General features: G+C 33.4%; 1 protein-coding gene across 1 annotated transcript; it reads right to left on the bottom strand.

The window, feature by feature from the left end:
* Positions 1-621: 621 nt before the first annotated feature.
* On the bottom strand, positions 622-27,183 carry MANEA (mannosidase endo-alpha). Its single transcript, XM_008067054.1, has 4 exons — positions 26,608-27,183; positions 16,603-16,712; positions 2,998-3,074; positions 622-1,976 (listed from the first exon to the last, which is right to left on the bottom strand). Exons 1-4 carry the CDS (start codon positions 27,149-27,151, stop codon positions 1,319-1,321), a joined length of 1,389 nt encoding a protein of 462 aa, XP_008065245.1. The 5' UTR covers positions 27,152-27,183; the 3' UTR covers positions 622-1,318.
* Positions 27,184-27,719: the final 536 nt, after the last annotated feature.

Here is a 27,719-nt window from a genome sequence, read left to right as displayed (position 1 = left end):
ATAAAAAATCATAAGTAAATTCCTCTATTGCTTTGAGTAAAAATAACTTAAAATATTAAAATAAAATTCAATAAGAGTATTATCTTTGTTCTTAGATAACAGTTGGTCTCTGATTAAATTTAAAGACATGAATCATAAATAGTAACAAATGAAAGATCAACAACATATTCTAAAAATGACAATATTCTGGACATAGTATCTTAATAATAATTGTGAAACTGTTTTCCTAATCACTGAGAAACTATCATTAACTTTCATAAACATTTTTTTTTGAGTTGGAGTCTCACTCCGTCGCCCAGACTGCAGTGCAGTGGCATGCGCCTGGCCACTGCAGCCTCGACTTACTGGGCTCTGGCGATCCTTCCACCTCAGTCTTCTAAGTAGCTGGAACTACAGGCGTGCGCTACCACGCCCGGCTAATTTTTGATTTATTGCAGAGATGAGGTCTCGCCAAGTTGCCTGGACGGGTCTCGAATCCGTCGGCTCAGGCAATCCACTCACCTCCGCCTCCCAATGCACTGCGATTACAGGCTGAACCACCGAGACCGGCCCATAAACATGTTTTCCATAGCTTCTACAACTGGAATTCAGCATAGTAAAACAGAAGCACTAAACTTGCAAAACACTTAGCATGCTATAGGTAACCAAAAAAATCTGCAAATGACATACAGTGCTGCAGAAAGCAGGCCAACCTAACACAATTTGGTCACTACAGTAAGGCTTCATGCATGTACATTTTTAAAAGTTTAAAAAAATATATACTGTTACTTAAAGCAGTTTTATTAAGTTCATGGCATCATTATTGAAGAGTTATCTCACTATTGAATAGCATTCAGACTATTCAATATTAATACAATAAAGTTGATTTAATCATTTATAAAATTGGAAATGAAACATGGAAATTATCTTTTAGGGTTTCTTTAATAAATATACCTAATATACACACAGTCCTATTTCTTTGGGCCTGTGATGCAAGTATGATTTAACTGTGTGCTGAGTTCATTATGTAACACAAGCATTTATGTACTGTGAAATGAAAATTAAATTGCTGTCAAATCAGAATTTCAATTTCAGTCAGAAATGCAGTAAATTATAGCATAATAAATATTATTTGTACAACTTTTCTCACAGATATTTTCTCAGCGCAGTACTGGGAAGGGTAGCAATGATCATATTATCTCTAAATAAAATAATAATTATTCTTAACGTTAACAGTAATAGTGCACATAGATTTTGACAGTTTTTTCTCCATAACTCTAAAAAAAGGCATTTATTGAAATTAGGTGATTTTGATAATTATTAAACTTTAACCACTGCATTAAGAAACAGGCAGCTGGTGATCTGACGCATAGGTTAATCTTGCCTTACTGTATTTTTCAGACCACTTGCGAGTCAGTTCTAGATAAAGACCAGGCTTATGAGGACGGTAATCCAGGTACACTGTGTTACTAGTTCTTTTGGGAACAGCTTTTTCAATCTGAGTTCCTTCATGCCACTCATTAAATGAGGTGATAGAAATCAAACTTGGGAGTGCCTGAAGTGCAGCACTCAGAGCAACTTCATAATACTTCCCACTGATGCGGTTCCTGGTGTTCTGAGTGTTCCATGGACGGATGCTGGTATCTATGTATCCTGGACCCACACTTGGGATAAATATTAAGTTGTATTTATCACAAAAGGATTTTAGGCTAGCCCAATTCTGATGCGATGAGCCATAAGTAAAGCCATTTGTGGCAAAATATGTGTAAACTCCATCAAAACCACTTTGAAGAATATCATATTTGTGTTTTTCTTCTACTAGAAGTGCAATAAACAATCCATCATAAGGAGAATTGCGAATACTCTGAGACCCTGAGGTGGTTAAGAGATTGGCCCATTTTTCAGGCTTGGTGATATAGGAATCATAGACATAAAACATAGGAAGATTGTTGCCAGTCCTTGTCTTGTATCTGTAAAAGGCTGGATGACTTCCATATCTGGAACACAAGTATATGTAAAAGTAAAAGGAATAGTCACAACTCACTTGCCATAGATAAAAACTGTTCAATGTACTGAAAATGAAGAAATCAGTGCAGTTGAAGCACTCTGCTCCATTTCTTCAGGGAATCAGTTATATAAGTGCAATAATAAAAAATGAATTGTTAATTTTACACATTAGAAAATGAGATGCTAGATACATTACTGAATAAGTAATTCATTGTCTCATTTGAGGTTTACAAATGATGACAAATGCCATAACAAACCTATTATTTTCTACATGAAGACATATGATGCTTTTTTTGTACCAATAGTAAATGTCCACTGTTGCTGACAAGGTTATTTGTAAAGTGTGACATCTGCCACATACTAGTATCAGTAAAATTCTTTAAAAACATGAAACTGTATTAACAAATTTTTTGTGCAATCAGACTGGTGGATATAAATTAAAATATTAGCTATGAGTTTACTGCCATAAAATAAGTAGTTTGTGTTTCATAATCTGAATCTTCTTTTAAAAAATACAAAATGCAATCAGCCGGGCGTGGTAGTGCATGCCTGTAATTCCAGCTACTTGGAAGGCTGAGGCGGAAGGATGGCCGGAGCCCAGCAGGTTGAGGCTGCGGTGGCCGGGAGCAGCCACTGCACTCCAGTCTGGGCGACAGAGTGCGACTCCAACTCAAAAAAAAAAAAAAAATACAAAATGCTATATTCCTAAAGTTTAGAATATGTCAGTTTAAAATATCAATATGACAGGAAAGATAAATAGCCTTATAAATACGTAAAACAGTGAAAATAACCTTTAGTACAGAAAGTGAAGTATAAGGAACTTCAGCAATGTTCCTCAAAATGATTGTAATAGTCACTATAAAAAGAGTTTAAATTAATTTTATTAAAATTGTCAGTACTGTCATTGAAATCTGTCAAATATAACTTAATATCAACTTTAATGTACTCGTCTTACAACAATAATTAACACTGGTGTATACAACAATATTTATAAACATTTAAGAAACTCACTTGTCTATAATATACTTGACGTTTTTGTACATGTTTTGATCATCTCGGTTGTTATATGGCTCTATGTGAAAAGCGACCTAAAACAAATAAAAAGATCAATTAGAGAAAGTAATTATCTATGATGTAAAAATAAAAGTATATTCCATATATTTAACAAGTGATTAATGTAACAATCTTAATTTAAGATGAATATTTATTGAACACAGAAATTACCAGATAATTCATAGTAATACAATTTACTAAGAGTTTCCTCTGCTAACTAATATGCTAAATCGCATGTTATACTTATTATCTCAGTTAATGTTCACCACTGCATAACGTAGTTACTATGACTATTTCCATTTTGTAAATGAAGCAGTCAAAATTAAGGTAAGTTCAGTTACTTGCCCAGGGTCACCAAGTTAGTTGGAGGCAATATAGGCCATCAGAATTCAGAGCTCAAATCCTCAACCACTGTGTAATGTTTCTTTTTATATGTTAATTCCCTGTAATATACATGCTATATAGAATATAGCTATATAAATATCTTATATGACACATATCTTATATATCATATCCATATAAGGTATATGATACATTCTGAATTAAGACAGGCTTTTATCAAAAAGAAACAAAATCAGTATGGTCCAGGAAAATCTAGATTCTTTTTTCAGGTGTGTGATCATTAAATTTATATTAAAATGGAATCAACAGTTGGTGCTTCTGTGTTGGGTGCATATATGTTTAGGATATTTCTTGTTGATGGATGAAAACTTTTTATCATTATGTAGTGTCCTTTCTTATCTTTTTATAACCTTTGATAGCTTAAAAGTTGTTTTGTCTGATATTAAGATAGTAACTCCTGCCTTATTTTGTGATCCATCTGCCTGGAAATTAATTTTCCATCTTCTAACTATGAGTCTGTGAGTATTCTTTGTAGTGAGATGAGTTTCCTGGAGACAGCATACCACTGGGTCATAATTCTTTTATCTAGTTTTCCATTCTGTGTCTTTTCAGTGGTGCATTTATTCCATTCTACATTTAGGCTGATTATTGAAATGTGAGAGTTTGGCCCCTGTCATAATGCTCTTATAAGGCTGTTTTGTTTTTGTTTAGCTTTTGTGTTCATATGTGTGCGTATTTTCATTTTTTGCAAGTATGCTGTTTGTTCTGCTCCTTCTGTGTTTATGAAATGTGAAGTATATGGTATTTCTTTTGTTCATTTTCTCTTCTATCCACAGGACTTTTTTTTTTTTTTGAGTTGGAGTCTCACTCAGTCGCCCAGACTGGAGTGCAGCGGCCGCTTCCAGCCACCACAGCCTTGCCTGTTGGGCTCCGGCGATCCTTCCGCCTCAGCCGTCCGAGTAGCCGAAATTACAGGCATGCGCTACCACGCCCGGCTGATTTTTTGATTTATTGTAGAGATGAGGTCTCGCTTGCCCAGGCGGGTCTCGAACCTGCGGGCTCAGGTAATCCACTCACCTCAGCCTCCCAAAGGCGTGGGATTACAGGCTGAGCCACCAAGCCCGGCTCACAGCACCTTTTTAAGCATATCCTGTAGAGCTAGTCTCTGAGCAGCATATTCTTTTAGGGATTGAATGTCTGGGAAGGACTTTAATTCTCCCTCACTGATGAAGGTTAGCCTGGCTGGGTAGGAAATTCTTGGTTGAAATTGTTTATCTCTGAGAACATTAAATATTAGGGTGCAATTCCTTCTGGCCTGTGTGTTTCTATGGATGAGTCTGCAGCAATTTTGATTGGTCTCCCCTGGTAGATAGTCTGATTTTTTCTTTTATACCTACTTTGTGTAAGTGAATTACTATGTGTCTAGGGGTTGGTCTTCTCATAAGATGTCTTGCAGGGGTTCTCTGAATCTCTTGTGCTTGTATAGTCATCTCTCTGGCCAGATGAGGGAAGTTTTCCTGAATGACCTCATGGAATGTTTGTGCCCTGGTATTTTCTGTTTCTCTTTCTATTTCAGGTATTCTGATAAAAACCCCCAAAGTTCATGCCATTAGAGATAAGACTGATGAGTGGAATCTTAACAACTGAAAGGCATCTGCAAAGCAGAAGAAACCATCAAGAGTGTGAAGAGACAGCTCACAGAATGGGAGAAAATATTTGCCAACTACCTATTTGACAGAGGTCTAACATCCAGTATCTACAAGGAACTCAAATGTGCCCAAAGTAAAAACAATTAAAAAAAAAAAAAACAACCCAGCCCCATTAAAAAGTAAGCAAAATACATGCGTAGACACTTCTCAAAAGAAGATATATAAGCAGCCAACAGACACAAGATAAAACGCTCAGTCTTACTAATCATCAGAGAAATGGAAATCAAAACCACATTGAGATATCACCTAACTCCAGTAAGAATGGCCATCATTAATAAAACAAAAAACAACAATGATGGTGAGGATGCAAAGAAACGGGAACACTTCTACACTGTTGGTGGGAATGCAAACTAGTTCAATCTCTACGGAAAACGGCGTGGTGATGCCTAAAAGAAATAAAAATTGACCTTCCACATGACCCAGCAATCTCCTGTCTGGGAATATACCTGGAGAAACTTAAATCACTCTACAAAAAAGATACTTGCATTTGCATGTTCATTGCAGCACTACTCACAATAGCAAAAACATGGAACCAACCATGCTGTCCATTTGAAACTGGACTAGATAAAAAAAAATGTGGTACATATACATGATGGAATATAACACAGCTATAAAGAAGAGCAAAATTATGGACTTTGCAGCAACTTGGATAGATTTAGAATCTATCATACCCAGTGATCTATCAAAGAAACAAAGAATTGAGTACCACATATTACCACTCATATGTGGACCCTGAACATTTACCATAATACAATAAGAAAGGGATTGGTAGTAGTGGGAATCCCAGGTATGGTACATAACATCGATAAGGGTACTTGATCTCAAAGTGGGTACCCAAAGGGAGATCCAAACTTTACCTGTATGTTGACCACTTTTACACCTAATTCTGAATTGTACAACAGATATAAATCAACAGCAAATTTCTTTACAGAACAAATTACTCTATATAATTAAAATAACATTTCACAAAATAATCTACACTTAATTTGCACTATTATTCAAATAATTTATGAAATTACTAGAGATAATTTCTACTGTTATTAATGGCAGTAATTTTCATAATGCTTAAGTTATTGATAGGGTTTATATGTTTATATGTCTCTAATAGTGGAAAACAGTTTTGTTTTGTTTTGACTTAGAGGGTATGTGTGTGTTTGTTTTAATGCTAAGGTTGACGATATATTTGTAATATATTTTTCAAGTTTTGGCAAGATTGACTAAATTCATAAACAACTTGACTAGGGGACATATAAGATTATTTTATTGAGGAAAATTAATTTTATTCTGCTAAGTTTTCCAGTGTCAATTTTATAAAACAGGGGTAGGCTTAGTTATGTTAGAATGGTTCACTCTATTTCTTTGTAGTTATTGGGAAAGGTAGTCATGAAAAGTCTGTGGACACCATTTGGCTTCCTACGAATGGGCCTTGGGCTGGATCATTTCCTTACTGAGAGAAAAGAGCCCTCAGGGTTGGTGCTGGGCTTATCAACTTGTGAGGAAATATTGCTTTGTTTTGTTTTGGTTTGGTTTTCCTGGACCTAATGAGCAGTTTTGTGTTCTTAAGAACATTTGTCAGTGGCTTTCAGGCACACTCATAGCCTTCTTTTTTTTCAACTTTAAAGTTGTGGGGTACAATTCAGGGTAAGGTATACAAATTTTCACTATGCAGTTACCCTTGTTGATGAAGTGTGCCCCTCCTTCCCCTGGCTGTTGCCCTCTACTACCAATCCCATCCTGTCCCCCCACCCTCCCGCCTGCAGTTTCCCACTACTGCCAATCCCTTTCTTATAGTATTATGATAACTGTTCAATGTCTACTTGTGAGAACATAGGTACTCTGTTCTTTGTTTCTGTGATCATATCACTGAGTATGATAGACTTTAAATCCATCTAAGTGTGCTGCGAAGTCCATGTCTGTCCTTCTTTACTGCATAATATTCCATTGTGTATACATACCCCATTTTTTTTTTTATCCAGTCCAGCTTCGATGGGCAGTGTGGTTGGTTCCATGGTTTTGCTATTTGAATAGAGCTGCAACAAACATGTGTGCAGGTGTATTTTTTGTAAAATGATTTGCATTCCTCTGGGTATATTACTAGTAGGGGGATTGCTAGGTCATATGGAAGGTCAAATTCTACTTCTTTCAAAAAGATTTTTTTAATATTGTACATATATTTACAGTTTTTTAACTTAAAAAATGGGTTAGCTATAATAAATCAAGAAAAACTAATTATGGCCAGTAAAACCATCTTGTATATCAATTCTAACTAGTAATGTAGAAAAAATGCAGAAAATACTTCCCTTAAATGACAATCTATTTAAGAATTGTAAAAAAAAGAATAAGAGGATTTTCACTTTTATTTCTAATTTTACTAACTTAACAACAGTAATTAAAAATCTTTACGGCAATATAATATTGATACTGTTTTAATTTCAGGTTTCAGGCTCCATGAAGTACTTACGGAACTAGAGACTTCTATTGCAATATAAAACTTCTTTGTTTGCAATTACCCAATTAAAGTGAAATGTATTTTACATTAATCAGTGCTACTTGTTTTCTCAGAATCAATTTTAAAGTCAGATAGAATTCAGTGAGATATAATTCCCTAATTTTAATGAGATTGCAGTAGCAATATTACATAAAGAAAGTTTTTGTCAGTAACAAACTAAGGTCAAATTTATTTTTGCAGTATATATTGTTAGTATTGCTAGAGTAGTAACTGTTAGGGCAGTTAGATCTCTCAGTAGCTTTGGTATTTACTTTTTAAATTCAGTTGAAAGAAAACTGTCAAAGGTATGGGTATTTTCATACTCTTATATAATGTTGTTGTAGGTAATTCTTCTTTCAGAAACAACACTGTATTTTCTGAATTTCCATTTTAAATATAAAGAACACTATATTTAACTTTTAACTAATATGCTATTTGGAATATCTACATCAAAATAAGTTTGCTTTTAAAGCTGTAAACTATAAATGGCATGCTTTTTTGTAAAGTGTAAATCGATGTACCTGAAGCAAATGCAAAAAGCTATTATTAAAAAATATAATATTTTAAAATTCCCCTCATATATTTCTAACTAATTAATTATAAAATTACTTTGCAGTTTTATTTAATATGTGATCTAGTCACCATTTCTCTTTTCCATTTTGAAAAATTTATTAAATCAACATTAAAATAACTTTAAAAAATGACAGAATTCTATACATAAAATTAAATGTTTTTGCTATCTTTGGAGTACAAAATCACCTAAATATTCCCCAATTTTGTGCTTCCAATTTGACCTTACAAGTCTCTTCCCTATCCTCCACCCAAAGCAAACTTTCTAGAGTATCTGATGTTTTTCTCCTTCCACAACATCTCCTCTCCCTGTCTCCACCCTGCACACTCTCCTTCCTGTACCACAACATGAATTAGGTAGGCTTGTCTACTCCTACGTGATCTGAGAAAAGTACGAAGTAATCTAACAAAGTACTTTTCTCTTCTTGAAATTTACTTGCTTTTGTGTCTGATCTCCAGTAGATTACAAGGTCCTTTAAGGACAGAGATAATATCTTATTCTTCTTGATATCACCAGCATCTGGAACTGTATCTGGCATCCAGCAGTAACAGAATGAATAATGACGGCACAAATGATTTCCATGCAAAAGTGGACAACAGTCAATTTAAACTCTAAGTCTATCTTTTATACTGCATTTAGGTTAAGATTCACCTAGTTTTCACCATAAATTCACAATATTCACAAAACAACAAGAAAAAAAAAGAAAAAAGAGAGGTTATGTATAATATAACATGCTTCAAATGGAGGTGAAAACCATTTTAAAAGAATCATGGATATACTTGTATGCAAGTTTCACATGGTTGAAAATCTGCCTAAGCCTGGAAAGCAGATATGATGATGACTCGAGGGATATGCAAATAAATAACGGATGCTGAAAAACCAATAGTATAAAACATGCAATCTGTGTATAAAATAGTAAGAAAACTCATTACTTTAAAAGAAAATACTGTGAATAATGCTGCAATAAACATGCATGTGCAGGTATCTTTTTCACAGTGGTTTGAGTTCCTTCAGTATATCCTCAGAAGGGGGACTGCTGGGTCATATGGAAGGTCAGTTTTTAGAACTTTTAGAAATCACCACAGTTTTCCACTGAGGTTGTATTAGTTTACACTCCCACCAACAGTGTAGAAGTGTTCCCTTTTTCCTGTATCCTCTCCAGCATCTATTGTTTTTTCAATTATTGATGATGGCGATCCTGACTGGAGTTAGGTGGTAACTCAGTGTGGTTTTAATTTGCATTTCTTTGATGACTATGTCTAGTGAGACTGAGCAGTTTTTCATGTATCTGTTGGCTGCTTGTATGTCTTTTTTTGAGAAATGCCTATTCATATATTTTGCCCACTTTTTAATAGGGCTTTTAAAAAAATTTTTGCTTGTTTGATTTCTTTGTAGATCCTAGACATTAGGCCTTTGTCAGATATACAGTTGGTAAATATATTTTCCCATTCTCTTGATGGTTCCTTTTGCTTTGCAGAAGCTTTTCAGTTTGATAAGGTCCTACTTGTCTACCTTATCTCTTATAGCATGGTTTATTGCAGCATTATTCACAATAACAAAAACATGGAGCCAACAGTCCTGCCCATCGGAAGTGAACTGGATAAAAAAATGTGGTACATATATACAATGGAATATTACGTAGACATAAAGAAGGACAAAATGATAAACTTCACAGAAACTTGGATAGAGTTATAGTCTATAATACTCTGTTCCAGGCTGTAAGTCAAGTTCATATCAGTTTCATGTATCTTTTTCTGTATCCTAGGTAGAAGGGGACATGTTGTTATTATATAAGAGAACAGGAACACAACCATGCAAGCATGTGGTATATATTAGGTTTTCTCACATCTCACTAGCTAAAGCAAGCCATGAGGCCAAATCCAACATCAATGGGGCAAGAAGTATACTCATTCTTTCCATGGAGGGGAAGGGAAACAGAAATATTTGCTAAACAATGACAGAATCTACCAAACAACTCTTTCATGTCTCATGCAAAAGATTTTTCATTGCTGTGCAGTTAATTGTATAGGAAAGAGAGAATAGAACAGAAAGGCTCCAACTCTGCTTTTTACATTTTCTGCAAAACCTGACTACTCATTAAGTGCTATATCCTTTGTTCCAGTGAATATGCAGACAAGTATATAAGACAATTGATCATCTAAATCTCTTTGAAAAAAATCATATTTTAAATTTTAGTTTTATTCATTTACACTTCCAAAAAATAAACTTAGTCTACATTTGCTAAAGAAAATGAAAAACAACTAAAGCACCAAATATTTTTATTATTCTTGCTTATTTGTCTATAATTTTAAAAGCATTCCTCTAAAATGACTCTTGGTTGAAGTTAATAAAATTGTAATTAAAACGTAGTGACTAATACTCATTAAAACATTATGTAATCAAAACTAATGAGCTATAACAAAAACTTAACTAAGAAAAATTCATTTCCTAAAATCTCTCTATCCTTAAAGAAAAATAGTGAAAAAATGTTTCACCTCAAAAAACACAGAGAACAGTTAAAAAAAAAAATCTAAATCAGGCTCGGTGGCTCAGCCTGTAATCCCATGCTTTGGGAGGCTGAGGTGAGTGGATTGCCTGAGGCCGCGGGTTCGAGACCCACCTGGGCAACTTGGCGAGAGCTCATCTCTACAATAAATAAAAAAATCAGCCGGGCGTGGTAGCGTGCGCCAGTAGTTCCAGCTACTTGGAAGGCTGAGGCGGAAGGACTGCCGCAGCCCAGCAGGTCGAGGCTGCAGTGGCCAGGAGCGGCCACTACACTCCATTCTGGGCGACGGAGTGAGACTCCACTCAAAAAAAAAAAATAAATAAATAAAATCTAAGCAAAGAATGAGAAACACATTAATAAAAATTAAGGTAGAATTAATATATTACAATCATTAGAATATTTATAAAATTTATAAATAAACCGGGCTCAGTGGCTCAGCCTGTAATCCCGCGCCTTTGGGAGGCTGAGGTGAGTGGATTGCCTGAGCCCGCGGGTTCGAGACCCGCCTGGGCAGTGAGACCTCATCTCTACAATAAATCAAAAAAAAAAAAAATCAGCCGGGCGTGGTAGCGCATGCCTGAAATTCCGGCTACTTGGAAGGCTGAGGCGGAAGGATCACCAGAGCCCAGCAGGTCGAGGCTGTGGTGACTGGGAGCGGCCACTGCACTCCAGTCTGGGAGACAGAGTGAGACTCCAACTCAAAAAAAAAAAAAAAAAAAAAAAAAATTTATAAATAGAAGGGTTGTTTTGGGGGGAAGGAGTTATAAAAATTAGTATTAATTGGACGAGAAAGGGTAAATTATTCCCTTGCATTGAGGATTAGCAAGAAAAAAAGAGATGTCATTAATGAACCCATTGCAGACTTAAAGTTTTAGACATGGTCAGTCATATACATTGTAGGTCCCAATTCATCAGCACAAAATCCCACATCATTCATTTTTTCATGTCTTACTGCCTTAGCACTTTAATTCTAGTAAGGTGTTGTCATTAATTAAACACATTAACCCTTCCTTATATTAGCAAGAAAAAAGAATATTTTCCATTGTTCAAAAAATTGAATTTGTTACATTTAAATTATTTTAAAAAATCTGTTCCACAAAAATATGACAGAAATCACAGAAAAACCCAATGAACAAAATTACCTTGTGGCTTCATTCTGTCATTTTACAAATGTGAGGGATAAGCCAAGAAAATCAAAGAACTAATACAAGATTCCAGAGCTACCCAGTGGGAACAAGCTCCAGTCTCATGGTTCCAGGTCTATTCTTTGTACTATAGATAGTTCCTCCCCAGCTTCCTCCCCAGTCTCAAGGTCAATAAGTTTAAAAATTTTTCAAAAATATTAGTCACGTTCCAATTGTTCTGCTCATTAGATATAAAATCTGAAGCAGAGAGAGATCAAGTATGCTTGCAACATTTACACAGACAATTAGTGGTTGAACTCTTTCCTATGCTTTCCTTTTACACAGAAACTTTAAACAGGAGAAAGACCAACCTATCCTCAAGCATCAGAACATTTTCACTTTACCTTTAAAAAAGGTAAAAGACTAAAAAGTCAGTTTCTGGAGCTTGTATCTCCCAAGATTACAGCAGAGTCTGGACAGAAGAGCAGCCCTTGGACTTATTTTGCAGAAGATAAATCAATCACTTATCCAGTCCCAGATTGGGTGGCAGAACCTGGAGCCTTGCCTATTTGCAGATTTTAAATGCCAATAAGAATTCCCTGAATGGCACTGAGGGACACGGTAGGTGACAGCTCTTACCAGTCAGCTCATTTGAGAGATGCTGTCTTAACAGTTTCAGGATTATAAAGCAGAATGAGGAGGCAGCTTAATGGCCAGGAATAAAAGAAAAAAAAAAAAAAAATGCTCGCCTATTTAGTACTTTCTCTCTCCCTAGAGTTCCATTTCTATTCTCCAATAACTACTGAATCTGTAGGCGAAAGAGGAAAATTAAGACAAAACTAATTTTTCATATTTTTATTTGAAAGATTTCAACAGTGGTCTAGATCATCTCTTATGGAGCTCAATGACCAGTATTGGACAATCCAGATTGTTCTCCATGAGCGTATATAAACTGCAAGGAATTACAGGGCAAATAAAAAGCTTCTTCAGCAATTTTTAAAAGTGGTAGCCATCTGAGAAGTCAGGGTAATGGTCCCTAGTTAAAAGACACTCTAATTCACATTTTCATTAAGATTTGCAAATACATTGTATTGACAAGAAGAATAAATACTAACAAACATGAACAATCAGAGAATGAGTAAGGGTTGTTAAATATGAAATATAAATGACCAAAGACAGAACAGACAGGATATACAATTAAAAAAACACCTAAACAAGTATCATGAGGACAAGATCATAAATAAACATTCCTTTTACACGTGATTTTAAATGAATATTGAATTACATATTGGATTCCCATATTAAGTGTTCCTGAACTATATATTATGTTATATAACCTCTTTTTTTTCCCATACTGAGCCTAAAGTTATTATACTCTATATTTTAATTTCCACTACTTTATAGTACATGTTGTTATCTGGAAGACAAGTCTTCCCTTCATTAAAAACATTTTAAGTCTTACTTTATTCCAACATATTTATAAATTTTGGGATTGGTCTGTCAAATTCTGTATTTAAAAATCTCATTGGAATTATTAGCTGGGATGGAAACTGCTGGGGCAGGGAGAAGCATACCTCTCCAACAAGGGTACCTGAAAAATCAACACCTGTATACCTAACCCTGAATTGTACCCCACATCTTTATAATAAAAAAAGAATAATACAAAATAAAAATAAAAGAAATACAAATGTTTGAGAGAGTGGTTATTTCTGCAATTTTGAATCTTCCCATCAAATTCTTGTTTATTTTGCTGGTCTTTCATATTCTTTGATAATAAGGCAAAGAGTTCTTTATATATATATTTCTTTACATTTGTAAATATATATTTCTTTAAATATATAATATAAAGATGTTATTTCCCAGGTAACTTGTCCCATTTTATTCTCTAAAATAGGAACCCTACTGAATTGAATATATTTTTTGTTCCAGTCCTCTTACTGAACACATTATTAATATTTCTAATAGTTTTTTTGTTTATTGTTTTTGAGTGGGAGTCTCACTCTGTCCCTCAGACTAGAGTGCAGTGGCACACTCACAGCCACCGCAGCAACGACCTGCTGGGCTCCAGCGATCCTTCTGCCTCAGCCTTCCAAGTAGCTGGAACTACAGTCACGAGCCACCACGCACGGCTGGTTTTTGATTTATTGTAGAGATGAGGTCTCACCAAGTTGCCCGGGCGGGTCTCGAACCCTAACGCTCAGCAATCCACTCGCCTCGGCCTCCCAAAGAGCTGGGATTACAGGCTGAGCCTGTATAATATTTTACATTATTTTCATAGGTTTTTCAGGTATTTGCCATTTGCAAAAAATAATTATTTTATTATGAAACTTTTGCATTGTTTTAATCAACCTTCTTTGTTTACAATCTCCGTAACAACACTAAATACTATATTTTTGTACTGATCTTGATTGAATCAATTAGCATGATATTTCTGTTCCCCATCAGGTATGGTATTTCATATAAGTTATGTCAAGACACCCTTTATCAAGTTAAAGGACTCTAGTTATCAAGAGTTTTATTAGCAATGAGCTTTTATTTCCTCAATTTTTCAGGGTCCATTAAGATGATCATGCTTTATCTCCTTTAAATAATTAATGAAATTTTGTTTATTTGATTCTTACTCTGTACCAGACACTAATCTAAGTGTTTTACATTCCTCATGGAATCTTTCTAAGCACTTTGTTACTATTTTCACTCTAGAGATAAAGAAAGAGAAACAACAGTCACATTCAAAGCTAGAAGGTGGCTGATCCAGGATTGAATGTGGGCAATTTAGGTTCAGATTTCATACTCCTGAGATCATTCTTAGATCCTTGCAAACATACATTTCTTATCTAAGTTTTCCTTAGGACCTTCGCATCTATTTTCATTAGTGAGATCAGCCTATAAGTCTCCTTTTTGTGCTACTCTTAGTTTTAAATAGAAATTGTGCTGTCATTATAGGACAAATTTTTAAGTTTTCTGTGGTTGCCAGTAACCCAAATGGCTCCCAATGATTCCCATCTCCTGGTATTCACAACTTTACAGTCCCTCCCACATTGTGGTAAGGTTGGTTTATCAGTACATAAAACAACAGCAGAAGTGATCAGGTGTCATGGCCAAGATTATTTTTAAAACCTCCTGCAGTCTCTATATTAGTCTCTCAGTCTCTCTCAGTCTCTCTCTCTCTCCCTCCCTCTCTCTCCTCCAGATATTTTACTTCAACCTTTCCAGCTCAGCCACTTCCAGATTTCTGATCCTTAGCAACTGTGTGAGATAACAAATGTTTGTTGTTTGAAGCTGAAATTTGTTCTGCAGCAACAAATAATGAGTATACTTTACATTATATTTCAATATCATAAGAATCAACTGGTTGAAAAGAACTGACATGACAGGAAAACCTGGTGTTATTATAGGGAAGACAGCTTATTACCTTTTATATTTTTTCTAGAATAATTATTAAATTCAGATTTTGAAAATCTTTCTGTATCAAAAAATAATCAACTTTTTTTGTATTTTCCTAGAAAAATACTATTTCTTATACATTTTAAATATGACAATATAAAGTCTTAAACTCTCTCCTATACCTACAAGTATATTTCCTTTTAAATTGTTTTCCATTCTCACAACACAATCAAGTAAAAGGGATGTAACCACCTTTTTAATTTTTGACAATATGTTCTTTCCATTTTTTTCTTTTTCAGTCTCACCAGCGGTTTGCCTATTTTGTTTTTCTTCCCAAAAGTGGAAAAAACAAGATTAATTTGTCCAGGTAACGGATTTTAAAGGTCTTGTATTCTATTCAGTTCATTTCTTACTTCATTCTCATTAGTTCTTCCTTCAACCTCATTATCCATGTCTTTTTGGTATTGTTAATGCAATAAACTCAGTGCTATTTATTTTTATAGCACTTAAATTTCAGTTTTGACTTTTATTTTTAAAGCAAGTGATAGTCTTAATTATAATGTTATAATTAAAACCTTAAAGAATTTAATACCTTTTAAATGGTTTGGACTCAGTTATTAACTTTCAGTGATATTGAATGTGGTCAGAGAATCTAGATTCTATGGTTATAGTTTTTGTGAATTTACTAGAATTAATGTTTGCATCTAATATATGACCAATTTTTGAAAAAAGTATCCTTGTATTTTAAAAACGATGCCTATTTTCTTGCAATTCAGTATAAAATGTAACTTTGTAGTGTTATTAAACTCCTTTTAATCATCCATCCTTTTTGCTTCCATGATTCATTAATTTCTGAAAGAAATACAAAACATCTCATACTGTGAGAAATTTTACCTCATCTGTAACAAATGTTAATATCTGGGTAGAATATGTTTGATTTTTCATCTGTCTTCAGATGTTCACCTGCATTCTATATGTACACAAGTGTGTGTGCGTGCATGATAAAGTTTAAATTAAGTTTACATTTTTTGAGCAATGAATGGCTTATTTTTTAACTACTTTATTAATATGTAAAGTCACATTGTTATCCAAACTAATTTTAATGGATTTTTTGACATCTGACATTTAAACATATAAATCTTCACTAATTTTTGTATTATCTTTACAAATGAACCTTTCAATTGCTCTTTCTTTCCTGCTAAAATAAACAATAAATTAATTTAAAACATGGTTGGAAAAATAGTAAGGACTCTCTAAAATATAATTCAAACAAGGTTAGGAACTAAAAGAAATTTTCTCTATGAAACATAGTATTATTTTTAAAGATTCTAAGTCACTATTTTCACACCATTTTTAATTAAAATGACCACTCCAAAAACTGCTATTCCTATCCTCTTGTCCAAAAGAAATAACTTATGTATAGTTTGAAAATAAAATACCTTCAGATTATATTTATGAGCTTTCTCCAAAATAGCAGGTACCAAGTCATCAGTCGGTTGCCCATTCTCATCACTTGAATCAGGAGGGTACCAAGATAGGGCTAAAACACCTATTTAAAAAGGCCAAAAATAAAGGGAAAAAAAAGACAGGAAGAAGAATGACTACAGATATGCTTTAAAAAGACAGAGTAAGTACCAAATAACTAACAATAAAAAATACACGTATTCACAAGAGGTTATGTTACATTATTGCAGAATACATACGGCTGTTAGATTATTTTGTATAGTCAATATCTATGAATCCTTTATCAGGCATTAACATATGTTTGTAGAATTTAACAGACTTTACATTTTAGAATAGGTTTTAGGTTTACTGAAGAATAGAAAGGAAAGTACAGAGTTCTCATATACTCTCCTGCCTTCTCCACCCCATCCCTCCACATAGTTTTCCCTATTTTAAACATCTTTCATTGGTGTGGTACATTTGCTACAACTGATAAATCACTATTCATAGATTATTACTAGCTAAAGTCCATAGTTGACATAAGGTTCAGCCATTATGTTGTACAGGTCTATAGGTTTTGACAAGTCAGTTTATCAAATGTTCACAATTACAGGAACAGACTAGTTTTATGCCCTATAAATCACCTGTGCTGCACCTACTCATCTCTCCTTTCTCTGATTTTTTCTCTCTGATTTTTTTACTGTCCATAATTTTGCTTTTTCATATGTCATATAGCTGAAATCATAAAGTAGGCAGCTTTTTAGGATTGACTTCATTCACTTAGCAATTTGCATTTCAGGTTCCTTTCGGTCTTCTTATAACTTGATAGCTCATTTCTTTTTACTGCTTCATAATATACCACTGTATGAAAGTCTTTCCATTCACCTATTGAAGAGCATCTTGGATGCTTCTAATTTCTGGCAATTATAAGTAAGACTGCTATAAACAGTTATATTCTGAGATATTTTGTGGATCAGTATCTTTTAATACAAGATTTAAAAGTAAAATAAGTATAGTTCCTCCTTGTTGTCCCTACTTATTTTTGAACCAATAAATATAAAATGTGTGTTAGAATTATAAATTACATAGAAATCACTAATTGGAGACAGAGATTTAAGATCAACTAATTCAAATCTCATTAAATATATAAATAAATGGAAGGTCACTAGAAAAATGACACTAATTTCTAGAAAAATCAACAGACTTTAAGGCAGGGAGAGAAATAACAATGGTATCAAAAGAAAAACATATGGAAATTAGAAAACAAGAGGTTATAAACTGCCAGATAACCAAATTTTAAGACCTCAATTTTGTGGTAGCCATGCTATAAACAGATAAAGTTCGTCTAAGAAACAAAATTAAAGTTAACAGAAAAAAAGATGTCTATGCCCCCATCCACTCTGAAAATAAGAATAGGAATAAAAGTATGAGAGGTAGAACAAATAATCTATAACATACAGGGTTTCAGGAAAGCTCTGCCTAGTCAAGAAGGGAGTGATTACCAACAGAAGAATGTTGGTGAGAAGAGTATCTGGAGACAATCCAACATTCATGCTGCCTATTAGCCAAGCTTATAAAAGAACACCACAAATAAAAATAAGAATGACAATAACAATTTTTGCAACTTGGGAACTACCTACAAAAATTATTTTATGCACAAAATATGTAAAGAAAAAAGGAAAAAAAAGATTTAAAAACAGCAAGATTATGCTCCAAAACATGTGAAAATCATGAGCAAAGCATCCTTCCATGAAACTGAAAGCAAAATGAAATTCCTGTTTCTAGTAGTAGTGAACCAATTTCTAATAACAGTTGGTCTAATAGTATACCAAATACTCTCCATAAAAACAACTAAAATTGTTAAACAAAATATGGGGAATAAAAATTTCTTTTAAAGCCAAAGACCAGAAGAGACTAACAAATTATTTGATCAAGTTAAATGGAAAATATACAGCCAAAGAGACATGTGACTAAGGAAGACAATTTGCCACAAGTATCATTGGCAGAAGTAAAGCAACTCTCAAAACCAGTGTATTACATCACAGGTTCACAATGATTGCACAACTCTCCAGCTTAATTTAAACTTAATGCAAAGTGACTCAAGACTGGTATTCTAAATAGTCACCAGGAAAAAGCAAAAGCAAATTCTTTCTGGAGGAAGGTTATCTTATTCTTGGACCTCAAATTATTTGCAAAAAGTATGTTTTTATAATCAAAGATAACCAAAGACACAAAGAAATAAAGCACCATGCACAAGGATCAGCAAAAATAATTAAAATAAATTTAAAAAACACATAAATGAACCTGCAAAAACTTCATATATTGCCATGACAGCTTAAAACAATCCATAGTTTAAAAGATGAAAGATAAGATAGATGAGCATTCACCTTAAAGAATTCAGAAAATTGTCACTTTTGTCCTTTTCCTAATCTATCAACTAAGAAGACTCTTTCATCTCTTCTTCTTTGTTCCCCCCTTAGAGGCAGAGTAGAACAGTAGAATAAGCATGGGCTTTGAACAATGTATTTGAATATCTCATCACTTATTAGCTAGTTAACTAAGAGCAAGTTAACTTCTCCTTGCACACGTGGCCTGACCATCAAAACTCAGATGACTCTTCCTGTCAGGTTATGTTCTAATTATAAAAATAAAATTCCATTTCCCATACTACAGAATTCAATAAATATTGGTTCCTTTCACTACCATATTCCCTTCTTTCTTCACATTTTCCCTCCCCTCCAAACATACATCCTTCCTAGCATTCATACACAACACACACACACACACACACACACACACACGTTTTACATTTTAATGCTATGGTTTCCGTTCCATCGTTTCTTTACTCTCTTCCTCCAGCTTTACTACACTCTAGTCCTATGCTGTTTGAAATGTTATCATCAGTCATAACAATTAAAATTTTAAAAATTTTTTTAATTAGTTTTGTTCCTCATTCAACTAGCCATATTTCAAGTGTGCAATAGCCACATATGGCAACATATCCACTAGCATAGATACAGAACGTTTTCATCAGCACAGAAAGTTCTACTAAACAGATTACTCTGATTCTCCTAACACACTAATCACCTCGTTCTTGTATAGTGATTTCTCTTCTTTTATCCTCTCTAGGTATACACTAAAGCTTGGAGAGAATGTACTTTCTTCTCTCTTACCCTGTTGTTACGTTTCAGTTTCTTTATCGCATCCATTATGAAGTCCATATTTCTAATTCTATTACCATACTGTGCTCCACAGTCCAACTTATCATTATCCAGTGTCTTTTGGACTGTGACACTTATCAGCTCTGAATACATAATAGCCTGGGAGCTAATCCAATAATGGCTCTACCCCTGAGAAAGGTTGGGTCATTTTACAGTGGTTGTGAATTCTAGACAATAATCAGAAAGTTTTCTCTAAAAGTAGCCAACTGAGTATCATTTATAAGTAAAATATATTGTTCTGTATTTCTTACATTCTAATTGCTTAGTGAATTCGGGTAATCTTTGAAGTCTAGTCTTGGAATATCGGCATTTTGAAATGCAAAAAAAAAAAAGTCAAGCCATATTGTTCATGTCATCCTTCTATAGCTCAATATAACTGATACACAATAATTTTTTTGTTGTTAAGTAACATAATGGATTTAAATAGGGTAACAGTTAAGAATACAGGGTATAAAATGGGATAGGTCTTGAGAATTAAGACCTGTTTCTATTATTTGATAAATATGTATCCTTAGGTGAGTAATTTTACTTAAGTTTTGAAATTTGTAAAATGGAGAGATAAGTTCTGTTCATAATCCAAATGTTTGTTTTAGAAAGTACAAATCAGAGAATGCAACATATAGAATAAGAGCACTCAAAAAGTGCTATAAATAACATTCAGTAACAAGAAGACAGTATAAGATAAATAAATTTGAATATCCTGAAACTCATAGAGCTTTTGATGTGTTTTCATACATACAGAAAACTTAGTTTTCCTGCTTCATTCAAGCACCTCTAATGTTCCTTCACAAAAAAGAAAAAGAAAAAAAAGACTTAACAGAAAAGCCAGTCTATTTCCAGACATAGATACTATTGCCACTCTCCTACTCAGGAAGACACACTTTCAGTAACTTTCAACAAAAAATTATGAGGCATATAAACAAGCAAGAAAAGCAATACACTACCAAGAGACAAAGCAGTAAACAGAACTAGATTCACATATGAGACAAATGTTGGAATCATGAAAGAGGGAATTTACAATTACTATGATTAATATCTTAAAGGACCTAATGGCCAAGGTAGCCAACATGCAAGATCTGGTGAGAAATTTTGGCATAGAGTTGAGATCTATAAAAAAGAATAAAATAGAAATACCAGAAATGTAAAACACATAAAAGATGAATTAATCAATTCAATAGGCTCATCAACAGAGCTGAGGATAGAACCAGGAAACATAAAGGCAAGTCAAAAGAAATTATCCTACCCAAATTATCATAGTGAGAAAAAAATCTGGGGAAAAATACAGAACAGTGCATCCAATAGTTGTGCGATAAACGTCAAAATTCAAGTACACCATGTAATTGGAAACCCAAAAGAGGTAGAAGTTTTATTTAAGGAAATAATCACTCAGAACTTTGCAAAATTAATGAAAGACAAAGCAACAGTTTTGAGAAGCTCAGAAAACACTAAGAAGGATAAATGCCAAAAAACAGCAAGAAAAATAACAACTATGCATATCATGTTTAGCTAAAAACAAAACTGAATGCAGCAGAAACATATACAGGAAAATGAAGATATATATATATATATATATATATATATATATATATATATTTTTTTATTTATTTTTTTTTTTTTTTGAGTTGGAGTCTCACTCTGTCGCCCAGACTGGAGTGCAGTGGCCGCTCCCGGCCACCGCAGCCTCGACCTGCTGGGCTCCGGTGATCCTTCCCAGTAGCTGGAATTATAGGCACGCGCTACCACGCCCGACTGATTTTTTTGATTTACTGTAGAGATGAGGTGTCGCTGCTCAGGCAATCCACTCACCTCAGCCTCCCCAAGGCACGGGATTACAGGCTGAGCCACCGAGTCCAGCTTATAAAAATATTTTTAAAAATTACACCAGACTTCTCATCAGAAACCATGGAAGATAGAAGATAAAGAACAGAGTAATATTTTTAAAATTCCAAATGAAAAGAAACCTCAAAACCTGTCCACTGAGAATTCTATAGCAGATGCAACGTCATTTAAAATATAGGATTCAAACAAAATTTGAAAGAATTCATTGCAAGTAGACCAGTATCACAAGGTACATTAAAATAAACATTTGAGGTAGAAAGAATAGGATTCCAGACATACACTTGAATCTATGCTAAAATATGGTAAAATGACATCAATAAATGTAAAAGAAATTCTAATTTTAATAACTATAAAAGCCAACTGATTGTTAAAAGCAGTGTTCAGCAAACTATGACTGCAGCAAACCTTGCCCTTATAGACCATTTCATCTATATATTTGTTTAAATACTGAAAACTAGGTGTAATCATAAAAATTATTCAATTAACCCAAAGAAAACAGAAAAAAAGAAAACAAAGAATAAATGGTAGATGTATGAAGGTGTTAACAAGATGGTAGATTCCAATTATTCAACCATATCATTAATCACATTAAGTGCAAATAGTCTAAACACACCAATTTACAAATATCATTTTCAGGTTGGACTAAAAATAAGCAAGACCTTATGATATGTACAGGAAAGCCACTTTAAGTACCAAGGTATGGACAGGTTAAATCTAAAAGATATATAGTACCTGACACTAATTAAAAAAACACTGGTGTAGTTAAATTAATGTCAAAATAGACTTCAGAACAAAGAACATTACTAGCAACAAATAGGAATATTACATAGTAACAAAATACTCAATTATCTAAAAAGCCACAACAATCCTAAATATTTATGTACCTTAAAAAAGAGCTTCAAAATATATGAAGCAAAAACTGACAATCCTGAAAGGAGAGATAGATATATTCACAATTTTTCTTGGACTCCTCAACATGCCTTTAACAGTAATTGACAGAATAGGTACACAGAGAATCTGCAAGGATATAGAAGATCTGAATAATACTATCAAGAACTTGAACTAACTTGCATTTATAAAATGGTTCATTAATAAACAGCAGAATACACATTCCTTTCCAGGGGAAATCGATTAAACCACATATTGAGTGTCTATAGCAATATGAAAACTGTATGGAATATTCTACAATTATAGACATAAACTTTAAAGTGAATGCAAACTTATTCTAAAAAAATGGAGCCGGGCTTGGTGGCTCAGCCTGTAATCGCGCGCCTTTGGGAGGCTGAGGTGAGTGGATTGCCTGAGCACGCGGGTTTGAGACCCGCCTGGGCAGCAAGACCTCATCTCTACAATAAATCAAAAAATCAGCTGGACGTGGTAGCGCATGCCTGTAATTCCGGCTACTCGGAAGGCTGAGGCGGAAGGAGCGCCGGAGTCCAGCAGGTCGAGGCTGCGGTGGCCGGGAGCGGCCGCTGCACTCCAGTCTGGGCGACTGAGTGAGACTCCAACTCAAAAAAAAAAAAAAATGGAAGACATCATGTTTGATGTTAACAGGTAAGTACATTTAAACTTTAAACATATAATTAATCTTACTGTAACTTCTACTTCTCCTACTTTTATGTACAAATTTTAAAGGGAAGGGTGCAGAATTATGACCTTACTGAAACGGATATTTTCTATTTTCAGCAAATATTCCAATGTTTATTTCCACCTAGTGTTTTTGAAGCACCAATGATAAAAATAAGGGAAAGACTAGAGAATGATACTAACTCATCTTTAAGTTCCCAGAACCTAGCACAAAGTTGGGACATGGTGGAAACTCAATAAACATTTAGTGCTAATTGAAGGAAAGGGAAGATAATTTTAAAGTTATACAGTGTGTGATGTTTTGCTAAATTGTTTACATAACAAATTATCACATATTTCACTGCTTAAAACAACATAAATGTATTATCTTTCAGCTGTGTATGTCAGAAGTATGGCATAGGACTCAATAGGCTAAGATCAAGGTATTGGACTAAACTACATTCCTTTCTGGGGGTTTTAGGAAAGAATCTCTTTCCTCACCATTTAAGCTTGTAGAGACCACCACATTCTTTCACTCATAAATTCTTCACTCCATGTTCAGAGATAGCAACAGTGGGTCAACTCCTTTTTACATCACATTTCTCTTTTTTCACTTTTCTCCTTCTACTTATAAGAACTCATGTGACGAGATAAGTCTCAAAGAAGGATAATGCCATCTCAAGTTCCTTCGACTCGCAACCTTTCGCATCTACAAACCTAATTCTCTTTGCCAAGTAAAATACCATATTGATAGATTCTGAAGATTAGGATGTGGACATGGACATTGTGGAGGTCATTATTCTGACTATCTCACTAAGGTTTTAGAAAACTATATTATAAAAATAAAAAGGTATTCATCTGGTATTTTTAGAATTGTGAAATACCAATACAAGGGGTAGGATATATGTTATGTGATACTTAAAAGTCTTGAGAAGGATACAAATATATCATATGATATTATAATGTATCTGACACATTATAATCATATAATAATTGGATTTAAACACAGCATTAATACTCCATTTTAATTTTATCATTATTTTCAACAACAAAAGTGGAACCATTAGGATTTACGCACATGCCACTTCTAATTGTAAAAGCAGAAAATCAACCAACTTGTACTCTGTGATAACAGTATAATTACTTTACATAGCATTTCAATTTAAGATAAAAAGAAGACCATTTATATGAAAGAAAAAATATGAATGTTAAAAATGTTGTCAAAGAATCTTCAACCACACAGCAATTTAAATAGCCTTCATTTACTATCTTTGTCCATTCAAAAAATGTCAAAGTCAGCATGCCAGCTCCATGGATAAAAATAGTGTTATCAGTCAGTATTTTAAAATTAAAATTATTTTCTGCCTAATAATAATGAGTACAATTCAACATGTAACTGATTAAGAAATTATTTACTTACTATAAGTAATAAGTAAATTTGTACCGTTACTTTTTTTACTATCAAATGTTACTTATTAAAATCTTTGCCTAGCAGAAAATTCATCACAAAGTAAAATATTTGTATCAATATTAAACTTTTCAACATTTAAAATAAAAATAACTGCCTTAGTGACAATGTATAGAAATAATTAATATCCATATAAATGATATAATAGTAAAATAGTGTACAAGGGTAAATGTTTTTATAAACATTAGACAGTCACAAAAATGTGAACTTAAACTTTTCTTCCCAATCAGAATCAAACTATAACATTCTATTTATATATAACATTTATATATATTCATTTACTATAAGTATTTATTTACAGTCTTGAAATAATAAAACTCAAACGTGAAACAAATATCACTTGAAAAGTAATCCTCTCAAAAATAAATTAGTAAACAGAGACAGATAGACACAGGCATACTTACCACAGGTCAATGTTATCTAAATTTACCAAGCCTACTTTATGCCATAGTACACACAGAACATAGAAACTAGAGCTCTAAGTATATAATAGAAAGTTAAATTTTATAAATAGTTTAAGAAACAATTACTCCATAGAAGAACAAGTCATCTTGCACATATTTCAAACAAATTCATAGAATTATACATTGTTTTGTTCATGAAAGAGGCTCATGTTTATATACATATCAGTTCCATAGTGAGTTCATACCTCTATGTAGAGCAATAAAAATGTAAGAACATCCAATTTCTTCTTCTGGCCCTATTTCTAGGAGCACTAACAGGATAAATAAAACTAAACAGGAAGGCTTTACAAGGGAGATATTAACAAATTGAAGAATTTTCAGGCACCAAGTTGTATTTTTTTCATGTAAATCACCTGTGGGACAATATGACTCTATGTACATGCATAACTGGGTTGCCCAGAGGAGAGAAAAGAGAAAGGTAAGAAGTTGGAACAACAATAAAAACGACCTCTCATCAGTTAAGTTAAAGGTGCATATTAGTAAAAGGTGTGTATTTATATTACAAAATAAATTAAATGAAGGAATATATTAAGTCAGAAGAAAATATAAAATAACAAGCATATTCAACCTGAGAAGGCAGAAAAAGAGGATTAAAAAGGAACAGATGGAACAAATGAGAAAAAAATAGCAAAATGAAAGATTTAAAAGACATTATTACATTAAACAAAAATGAAATAAACATAGAAATTATGTAATAAGAGATTGCCAAAATTATTTTTTAAAACAGAAAAGACCAAATGATATGCTACATAACTAAAATTTCAAACAGCCCAAATGTCCATCAACATGTGAATACAGTCAAATTTACTATAATCATATAATGAAATACTACTCAGTACTAAAAATGACTAAACCATTGATATAATTAATAATATGGATACATTATAAAATAACGTGCTAAGTAAAAGAACACAAGTGCCCACATACACACAAATGTAGGACAATTCTATTTTCAAAAAGTAATAGAACATTCACAACTATTCTACAGTGACAGAAATCAAATCTATAGTTTCCTGAGTTAAAGGAGTAGTAGGGTAGCACTGAATAAAGGAACCATGATGAAACTTTTTGGGCTACAGAAATATTTTACTTCTTGATTAGGGTGTTATACAAACAGGTGCATACTTTTGAGAAATACACTGAGCCATAAACTTAAAGTGAGAGAACTGCATTTTATGCAAATCATAATTTAATAAAATTAAGAAAGTAAAATTAGAAATCAATAAAAATAATATGTCCACAAATACTCCAAAATTTAGAACTCAAACAGCACAAATCAAAGGCAGTGTTAAAAGATGGTTGCCTGGATGCTTAAGAACATATATACAGTTTAATTTAAAGATAAGTATTTAATAATAATTAACAATGATGTGAGGAATGATTAGCAAGTTAATGTTACACAAAAAACATATACATACATACACACATACATAAAATAATTACCAATTGAAGCTGAACGCATTTGTCTCATGTGAGTTTCTATGACAGAAGGATCCCGAGAACTGTAACTTCCCAACTCAGGATAAAAGCTGGAGCCAATGTCATCTGGAGGGTTGTGCCTTCCTTGTGGAAAATTCTTGGCTATTCTAGGGTTCCAATGTTCCAACACTGGGTGGTTCCAATGTATATATTTACCATCAAATTGTGGATTTCCATACCAGCTGTAGTAAAATACATGTAAATAATAATTCAGAGGTGGCAGTTCTTCTAAATTAAGTTCAGAAGTTTTGGAAGGTTTCATAGTGATTTCAACACTTTTAAAATTCTTGGTATTTGTTTCACTGTTGATTCTGTCACTCTTTTGGACATCAAAATTCTTGCCCAAATGAATCGTTTGTTGACGAAGTTCTGGAAGAAGGTCAAGTCCAAAAGGAGCTCCAAAAGTAGCTGTATTTGGTCTCAACATTTTTAAACCCATCATCAGAGAGAAAACAAATAGAATAAAAAGTGACAAAATGATGCAAGTCCTTCTCCGAATCTTTGCCATGATGACATACTTTAAACGCCAAAATAGTAAACGTTTTGCTGCAATTTATTGAAAAAAGATAATTAGTAAGTACTATCAACAATATTTCCAATGTATTAACATGAAAACTAAAATTTATAAAGTTCATTACACCAAAAAAATTAATGAAGTACATTATAATACTAATTACATCACAAAATATTGATGTCTGTAACTAGTCTATATATGGCTAGAGCAAATGTCAATATTGATGTAGAAATATCACTAGGTGCATGCTAATTACATTAGTCAGATAAGCCTTTTGAAAATTTTATTTCATAAAATAAATCACTTGAGCAGATTTTTTTGTATTACATTCTATAGAGAGAGAATAAAATTGTCTAAATTTAAGTGTAGAATTTACAAATCATAGTTAATAAAATGAAATACTTATTAGTACATAAAATGCCTAGTCATGAAATTAATAGTCAAAAACTTTTTTTTTTTTTTTTTTGACTTGGAGTCTCACTCTGTCGCCCAGACTGGAGTGCAGTGGCTGCTCCCAGCCACCGCAGCCTCGACCTGCTGGGCTCCAGCGATCCTTCCGCCT

This window comes from Carlito syrichta, unplaced genomic scaffold (assembly GCF_000164805.1).
Source record: "Carlito syrichta isolate Samal-C Ts95f unplaced genomic scaffold, Tarsius_syrichta-2.0.1 Scaffold309276, whole genome shotgun sequence".
Classification (NCBI taxonomy): Eukaryota; Metazoa; Chordata; class Mammalia; order Primates; family Tarsiidae; genus Carlito; species Carlito syrichta.
The sequence above is the reverse complement of the archived record's forward strand: the minus strand, read 5'-3'. Positions and strand labels throughout refer to the sequence as shown.

Excerpts from the sequence above, each read along its gene's own strand:
- MANEA (XM_008067054.1), bottom strand. The coding sequence starts at position 27,151 with ATGGCAAAGATTCGGAGAAGGACTTGCATCATTTTGTCACTTTTTATT. Across the intron at positions 3,075-16,602 it reads CTCATAAATATAATCTGAAG|GTCGCTTTTCACATAGAGCC; the intron begins GTATTTTATTTT and ends TATTTGTTTTAG. Across the intron at positions 1,977-2,997 it reads GTCAAGTATATTATAGACAA|ATATGGAAGTCATCCAGCCT; the intron begins GTGAGTTTCTTA and ends CTTGTGTTCCAG.